Here is a 9415-nt window from a genome sequence, read left to right on the forward strand (position 1 = left end):
ACAACATTGTTCATACCTGAAGCAATTCCACTGAACAGTAAATGATGACAGCTGACCTCTGTGTGACCTGTGAAGGCTTGTTGTTCTCCCAGTAGAGTTATTTATGTCTCCCCTGACAAACCGTTTCATACATGAAGCTTCAGTCACAGACAGGCTTTTATCAATTGTTTCCTACAAGTGTTCCTCTTTAGTAACCCTAGTTGGTCAGTGGGAAGTGGTTAGACTGGGGGTAGATTTTCTCACACATACACACAGAGACACACACACACACACACACACACACACACACACACACACACACACACACACACACACAACATCAAGCTTACAGAGGCTGAAAATGCCTCTTGTATCTTCCAGTCTAATAATACTCCATCACATCCTTTACCTTCTTTTTTTCTCTTCCTTCTTTGGAATAAACTCCCACATAGAGCTGCAACAATATTGGTTTTGTAATTTTTCAAGCATAAATGCCAAACCCTTTCTTGTTCTTCAAATGAAATGCACAATTTGAACACGTCTCCTTGGGCTATAGGTAATTATATTTTTTTCTGTTTTCTGACATTTTATAGAGAAAACAACTAATCGAGTAAATAACCTGCAGGTGATTAGATGATGGAAATCATTGATAGTGTCACTTTGAATAAACATGCTCTGCTTGGTATAGTGGTTTGAAAGCTAAACTTAGGAACAAATTGCAGCCGATGCAAAATAACATTATTTGGTATTTATTAAATGCATCTCCTCAAACTCATGTTGGCAGTGATGAATTCAGAAGGGTAGGACTGCTGCCAGGACAGCTCAGAGCAGAACAACAGAAGCTGCACCATATGTACAATGTTATCAATGGGTATGCTCCTCAACACTTGTGTTCTCAGATAACAATGATCCATACTCAGCATAACTATAATTCCAGGGCCAGTGTGCGATGAGGTAAAGTGCCTCAAGTGAATAATGTAGTCAGAAGTTAATTTTTTTACACTGGTGCAATGTTGTAGCCTTCTGTTACACCTCAAGGTTTTAAATATGTGAGGGGCTTATAGAAGTCAGGTTAGGATGTTTTAATGGAACAGGGTAACAGATTTATAATTAAATCTGTTATTTTTTATTTCTTAAATTGTGGTGATGTGTTTTTGGATTTCAGGATTGTGTTGTTTTTATGTTGAATGTCTCGTGCTTCTTTATGTTTCTTTGTCTTTTAACATCTTGGGACCATGGTGGAAATAAATGTTTTCACTTTAACATGTTATCCTTTGGATTTTTATTTTTTTTCTGTGTCTAATAATCCGTGAAATAAAATAAATCAGTCAATTAATAATTGTCAGTTGCAGCTCTACTCCCACTGAAAATTTGGGAGGTAGGCTGGACCATTCAGTTGATTTCTACTCTGATACTGTTGGTGCAATTCTGTTCATGTTGCTATACAAAGTTTTTAATTTCTGAACCTGATGTTACATTAACATTCTTATCTGAAGGTTTGGATTCTGCTTGTGTCTGTGTGTGTGTGTGTGTGTGTGTGTGTGTGTGTGTGTGTGTGTGTGTGTGTGTGTGTGTGTGTGTGTGTGTGTGTGTGTGTGTGTGTGTGTGTATTTTATTTATTTATTTATTTTTGTACATGTGAGGTCTCATAGTTGTGTGTCTGTTATATCTGAACCTATAAAGTGTATAGAGACTCTTTGGTTGATGTGGATTTTAGATAAAGTTGAAGTTGACTGAACTGATCTCTGAGCAATTATCTTCTCTCTGTAGCTGATCGACTCATTTGCCTCGGAAATTGGTACTTTGAAGAAGGAGATGGGAAAAAAGACTGAGCCAGCTGAAGGAGACCACAAGACAGATACACTTCTTGGGTGAGCGTGTGTGTGTGTTTGTGTGTGTGTGTGGATACTTTTGTATGTCCCAGCCATCCCAGCCAGTACTGGCACTTAATATAGCACAGTTCCTCAAGGCTACCAGCAGGGAGCACACTTGACAGGCCTTTAAATGTTGTGTCAGTGTGAAATGCTGTGTTGAGTGTGATAGTCAGATATGCCAGGAATCAGCAGATAGAATAACAAACTGATTAGTTCTCCGGGAACTGTTACGTAGGGTGTGTGTGTGTGTGTGTGTGGACTTTGTCAGTCTATGAACCTGGAAAACATCTGGAACTTGTAGAAAATCTTGATCCCAGACAAACCTCTGATAAAGATGCAAAGAGTCTATGCTTTATGTGCTCTATAGATGCTCATCATTTGTTTGTAAATGATCTCAACCCTCTCACTCTGGAATGTTTTGTGCACAAGTCTGGTGATTAATTCCTCTTCTAAGACACAGCTTCTGTAGAATTTGGAAAGTACCTGCTGACTGTTGGGGAAGTGTGAAGTGTGAGGCACACTGTCATGAATTCCAGTTATTTATCTGTTTTGGAATCATGAATGAGTTAGTAGACATCTTGAAAACTGATGTTTTTTTCTCAAACTGTCAACACTTGAAATAATGATCATTTTAGTGCAGCCCACACATTGTATTTAGGTTTGTGTGTTTGTGTTTGTGCATGCTTGTGTTGTGTGTGTGTGTGTGTGTGTGTGTGTGTGCGTGTGGTAAAGCCAGTACTAGCTGTGGTGGTTGAAATAATTATGATGTAATTAGAAAGGAGACTTTATTTATTTATTTACTTTATTTATTGCCTCGCTTTATTTGTGCACATTTAATTGCTGGAGCGGTTCTGTTGTTTCTGTTTATTATCCACAAACAACAGAAATGACTGTATAGACATCAGCATTGTGATTTTCATTACCAGTGTTTTATACATGTTTGTTATTTACATCATGTACTTGAGCAGGAGAAATAATGATAAAAATAAAAGTCAGCCCAACGTCACAATTCATACATTTGCATCAAGAGCTTTACAATCAATACAGCATGTGTGCCATTTGTCAGAACATTGATTGGTGATATCACGAGGGCCCGACCAATCAATATATCGGTTGATAATCTTATACATATAGAATATATACATAAACACACATTTTTTTGCAATGATCCATCAAATGTGATTATAAAATACTTGTGAAGAAGATGTGTAATGGAGGCATGATATTTTACAGCTTAACAATAAACTTGCAGTGCACTGAAACAGTAAACGTTAATAATTATAAATAACTGTAAATAAAAAAACACATAGAACATAAAAAACATATCTACGCATATATTAAACTTGAATTAACAAAAAAGGATCAAATATACATAAAATTCTTCCTATATAATTTTAAATAATAAAAAAATATATATTGATATAATATACCAATATATCTGTGATAGGCCAATATTGCCGATAATATGGACTGACCGATATATCAGTCAGGAATCTAGATGTTACTCTTGTGATGTAATTTCTTGTTTTTGTTTGGTCCTGTTTTCAGGCTGGGTGAAGAGGTGGGAGGTCTCTTCCTGCAGGCTTCACCCTGTCCTGGGATCGGGACAGGGTCAGCCGGAGCCAGAGATTCGGGCTATGACTCCCTCCATCGGCGGCTCAGTGTTTTGGACAGACTGGTGAATACACATGCTGTGTGGCTACAGCTGGGCCTCAACCACCAGGATGCCACCCGTATACTACAGAGCCAACCCACAGGGGTGAGGGAACAGCAGCGTCTTGTATCCAACACTGTTGATTTAAAGCTTTCACTTTGGTTGAAAACTTCCCTTCTTAGCACATATACACCTAATAAATCTTACACCTGTACAGTATAATGCTGTATACACCACAAACTACATCCTCCAAAAGCATCACCACCAATAAACCTCTCTGACACAGTTCACAATTCAACTGTCACCAGTGCTCAGCAAAGTATTTCCATCCATTGAGCGGACTGTTGAGACAGTTAAATCTTGACATGTACCTGTGTTAAGGCAAAATACATTTCTTACAAATCCAATCATAAAACCACAACTGTTCTGGCTTATTTTATGGATAGAAATGTTAAAGCCCTTTGCTCCTAGTAAGAAGTTGATTGAGAAAATGTGTTTTTGGGGCCTTTAATGTATTCCCCCCCAGGGAAAGTGATTTGTGAATTGAGTTCATATAAATAACAAAAAAATAAGAGCAGTGTTAAAGAATCACTTTGCTAATTAACAAATCATGAACACTGTCCAGTCAAGCAAAGATACCATTCTAGCTGTAGTCTGCATTCACAGTAATCTAATGAACCTGATTTACTTTCTCTTACTATCATAATTTCAAAATAATACACATGCAGCACATAAATGTAGGTAAATATACTGTATATACATAAGGGAAGCAGTGTAGATGTCAGCATTTCTTGCCATATTACAAACTCTCCACACAAAATTCCATCAAGAGTTCTTATGTAATGAGTAAACCTGATTGGATGTTTCCTCTCCTGGCCTGCAGACATTTGTGGTGAGGAAGTCAACCAGCCTGCAGAGAAAGGTCATCTCTCTACGCATGGACAAAGACTCTGTGACTCCTGTCAAAGACTTCCCTGTCAGGGAGAGCCAATACAGTAAGCATCTGAACTCTTGCTTCATGAATTTGTTTTTTTTTTTAGTTTTTCAAATATATAAAGCTCATCTTACGTGAGTGGAATAAGAAAGTGGAACAAGTTATCAATGTATACACTGTTTTCTCCGCCCCCTCGGATGTTATTTGTGATCACAAGTAACAACAAAAAACTGTCTCAGTTCCTCAACTGAAATACCCGGGCTGCTGTACTCATTCAACCTAGCTTAGAGAAGTATTTGTAGTATTCACATTAAGCTTGTGCAGAAACATGAACTGGGCTGGCAATACTCTATTATTAAACTATTTAAAGTACAGTACAAGGCTCACTGTCTCACTTGTCTGAGGTCGAAGGTCCGCTGCACTGCAGGTTGCTTGCTTCCTCTAGTCAGTTTACACTTTACTCATCACCATGCAGCAGCACTCTCTGAGCCACCACCATGGACCGACAACACACTTGAGCCCTCACGATGCCAACTTGTCTTTGGACACGGCACCTGGAGCAGACTCTGGCCTGCATACAGAGAAACACAAAGAATAAGTGCCATCATTTTGATATTCACTTAAATTTTTACATGCATACAATACATGAACACATAGAAACACAAAGAACGAGTGCCAGCAGTGTTTGTTAGACACCTGCCCTCAATCAGTCCACTGAATCACAGCCATTTGCTCACAGTTTTAGTCTGGACAGAGGGCTCAAACAGAGAGAAAAAGATAAACATAAGGTGTCAGAGACTTCATTATACTGTATCTATTGTCTGTTAGATGTTTGGTATCCTTCACTTTTAAACCACTTCTTCCTCTTCCATCACTCCATCTAAATGAGTGGATTACTAAGTCCACTGTTTGTTTCCTTGTTGTTCTGTTCTATTTTTAGTTTCCTGAAAAGCAGGGATTTTCCTGAAGCTTTGATCAAACATCTCTGTACCAGACTACTGTACTATATTGAATGTCCTCTAGTCTTCTAGTGCTGTACCTGTGTGTTCATATTTGTCTGTGTCAGCACTAGAGTGGAATTTCCAAATGCGTACCTAGTGAGAGTATGTGCTGCGTGTGAGTCACCGCCCACAGCAGCCTGTGCTACGAAAGCATGCATGCTTTGCCTTTTCTCTGTCGACTGAAGAGTCAGTGACGTCTCTCTTTTCACCTGAAGAGAACAATACACAATAAATAATGCAGCCTTACTTGTAACCTAGGTGTATGAATGGTCCTAAAACAAAGTTAACTTTGTTTCACCACTGTCATATTACAGTTATTAATCTTACATAGCCACAAACAGATACATTACCTCATCGCCATGCATCCTGCAAACAGCTGTGTTTAAAAAAGAAAAACAGTATTAAAGATAAGTAGTTTCTTTCTTTCACTCGCTTCCAAACAAATGCACGTGCTAGCCAAGATCTTTATGACACTAGGTGGTGGTGCTCATGGGAAATGTTTTTGTCCACAGCTAAAATCAACACAAAATGAAAGTTCATTGGTCATGTAAGGTTCTGTAATTGTGCATCCGCATGGAAAATGAGGCGGAACACAGTATATTTTCTATCAGCTACTATCAGTTGCACTACCAAAGTCTTTGTTTGATTTGCAGGTGAAACAGTGCTAAGAGGAGAATATAAACTTAATGATTATATAAATAACATAGTACATGTCTGTTAACAGTAATGCATGGAAGGCTAATGTAGTGACATCTGGATGCATATAGGACAATCTGATGAGCGATCTAATTGAATGTTAACTGAAATTGTAGAGTAATAATTAATTTCAATGAGACCATTGCACCAATGCAGCAGGGGTATCGATGCAGAGTCTCCAGCAGAGTCATACATCAAAAGAGTTTAATTTAACTCATTTTGTTGCAACACTTGATCTACGGTTCTGAGAAGACCAGTCAAATACCTGCCAGCGCATATTCCTGTTCCTGTATCGTTGCGACAGAGGACAAAACTGTAATCACTGCAGAATTGTAGAGTCTTTCATCATCTTAATATAACCACTGTGCAGCTTTTTGGCAGCTGATAAGCCTTCAAACTCATGGATCTGTTTTTCAAACCGGTTTTCTTGTACCGTATGTCATTATCTCACCACTACCTGATGCAACACATAATGTTTTTCTAACACAGCTGTTTTTGTTCAGAACATCTAGTAAGAGTAATGGCCAAAACAGCATGTCCATTATATTCAACTGAAACTGTTACACTGACCACGGAAGCCACACATGCAGCCGGTCTATTTTTGTTTTCTTTACATGCGTCTACGCGGCCTTCCAACAGGTAAAAATGACATAGAACTGTGTAAAAAAATGAGTACAAACTGTTTAAAAATGATTTAAAATAAATACCTCATTGTACCAGAGCCAGTGTGACGCAGCACTGTAAGCTTGTGGGTTTTTTTTCATTGCACATTAAAATAAAACAATGCTTATCCATGATCCTGTAGTTAAAACAATTTAGTTAATTCATTCACTCATTATAGCCTACGCTTCCAAAGCCTGCATAACCAACTGCATTATCACTTGGCAAAACTCAATATGCATGCAGTGACAGGTGTAGCAGGTTGAAAATCACACTCTGCCCCGCCTACGTGACTCATCGCCTCCATGCCCGGTGTATTTCAGCTGTTATGCAACACATCCTCACGACACATCCTGGCCCCTAGGAGTTGTTATCAGTTTTATCTTCACCAGGTTGCTATAAGTAATCTGTGGGTAATCAGTAACTTGCTGTGACACCGCTGCCCTCTACACTGCAGGTTTACCTGACTCAACCTCCTCAGCCCCCACCTATTTTAACATTTACATTGATTTAAATTCAGAGTGCTTCTTTTTGTGTTTTCATGTTTAGTCAGAGAGGGTTTGTGAGCTCTGGACAGTCTATATAAAGCTCACTCACATTTGTTTTTGTAAACAAAGGAGCAGAGCCACATCACCAAGCCTAATGTGTATTATGTTGCAATAAATGATCAAAACCTTGACACAAGTGCTCTGACTAAAATTAATTTCTGTTTTACTGCATTTAACTCATTTTCTCAGCAACTTGAGGATTAATAATAAATAATAATACATTTAATTTGTACCACACTTTCTAAGTGCTACATAGAACACACAACATAAAGAAAATAGTAAGCAGAGTTAAAATGAATAGAAAGGCTTTTAGGCCTTTTTTAAAAGAGTGTAGGGTCTGTGATGTCCTTATTTGGTTAGGAAGGCTGTTCCACAAGCGTGGTGCAGCAGAGCAGAAGACTTGATCCCTCATGGTGCGGAGCTTAGTACTGGGGGCCTGGAGGAGCAAGCTGCTGGCAAATCTTAGGTTGCAGGTGGATATTTGTGGTGCGATCACATCTGTAGGTAAGGAGGCGCATGTCCGTTGATGGATTTGTATGTGAGTAGCAGGACTTTGTGGTCAATCCTGAAGGAGACAGGGAGCCAGTGCAATGAAAACAGGATTGGCGTTATATGTTTGTGTTTTCACACTCTCATCAGGATCCTGGCAGCGCTGTGATAAATGTGCTGGAGCACATTGCAGTAGTCCAGTCTTGAGGAGATAAAGGCATGGACAAGTTTCTCTGCATCTGACATGGTTAGAGAGGGGAGGAGATTAGAGATGTTTTTGCGGTCATAGAAAGAGGTTTTGCATAGATGTCATCAAAAGTCAGCTGAGGGTCAAACCTAACACCTAGATGAGTAATTGAGGAGGAAAGGGGGATGTCCTGGCTGTCAAAGGTGAGATGAATACCAATAAAAAGAGCTTCAATTTTGCTGCTGTTTAACTGGAGGAAATTTGTGCTCATCCAGGCCTTTATCTCCTTTAGGCTTAAACTGACGTGGCCTGTTAGAGCTTGTGTTCTCTAACAGAGAATTGTGTATGTGTGTGCCAGTTACAGGAACTTGTTTTGTGCATCTTAAGCAAAGAAGGCTGGTTGGCCATCGTACCATCTGGCAAGCCAAAAGTCTTGGTGGTCTTTAGTACTTAAGCAAACTAAATCACATGGTTCATTTTGATGCTTTGTTTGACTGGGAACTGATTGTTTCATCACACATTGTTGAACCTGTCTTAGACTTGGACATTGAATCATGCTGAACTGAATAGGGCTGCTTGATTATGGCAAAAATCATAATCACAATTGTTTTGGTCAGTATTGAGATAACGATTATTTAACATGATTACTCATTGACTTTGGAAACATCATGCATTTATTGAACTTTTTTTAAAAAAATTTAAATATAAATCAACTGAAAAACATAAAAAATAAATGTAAAAAAAATGTTTAAAAAAAGAGAGAGCAGTGAGACTGAACCAAAACAATAAATTTGTGGGAAGTAAAAAACAAAAAAATGTCCAGAAAGATGCTAAAACACTCTGTAGCTAAGGGGGAGGGGGCTGCAGAGTTGGTGAAAATTCTCTGTGGGTTTGTCAAAATGAGTGATACCTTTCACATTATACATAGTTATTTAATCCACTGTTAATATATAAATAGAAATTAGTGCAGCTTTAAATTACAATAATATTTTTTAACGTTCCTGTAATGCTCATAAAGTTAAGGTAACATCAAACTCTGATGTATTTGAGAAGTTTGGTTTATCTTGTTAAATGTTTTATAGAATAACATGCCTATAATCTACAAAAAATAGATTATGAAAAAAGCATTGTTCTGATATTGGCACCCATAGTCAGATATTTAAGTTGACTATCTCCAGTTTGTAAGCTAGCAGACGCAGCTAAATCCAGCTGTTAAGCTAAATTGAGCCGACTCTGTTCAAGCAGCTCTCCGATCTTAGCATTCAGTTTGACTTGACCAACATTTACACCACATTAGGTGTACCCTTGTGTTTTACTTGATTAATGACCTGTGTGCTGCAGCAGTGAGCATGGTCTGAAGTTGAAAAGTACAAAGGAACAACGGACTGACACT

At 38.4% G+C, this 9415-nt stretch overlaps 1 protein-coding gene across 2 annotated transcripts in view; it reads left to right on the forward strand.

The window, feature by feature from the left end:
• The window catches only part of rin2a (Ras and Rab interactor 2a), a 56708-nt gene that overhangs the window by 23777 nt on the left and 23516 nt on the right, over nt 1-9415 (forward strand). Inside the window, exons 1-4 of one of the 2 annotated variants that reach the window (XM_067609354.1) lie at nt 419-535; nt 1750-1850; nt 3402-3612; nt 4391-4502. In XM_067609354.1, the coding sequence (XP_067465455.1) occupies nt 1795-1850; nt 3402-3612; nt 4391-4502 (379 nt within the window). In that variant the 5' untranslated portion in view covers nt 419-535; nt 1750-1794. Of the gene's footprint in view, nt 1-418; nt 536-1749; nt 1851-3401; nt 3613-4390; nt 4503-9415 lie in introns of those variants that run through there. The other variant, XM_067609353.1, reaches the window with a different exon arrangement.

This window comes from Thunnus thynnus, chromosome 14, assembly GCF_963924715.1.
Source record: "Thunnus thynnus chromosome 14, fThuThy2.1, whole genome shotgun sequence".
Lineage (NCBI taxonomy): Eukaryota > Metazoa > Chordata > Actinopteri > Scombriformes > Scombridae > Thunnus > Thunnus thynnus.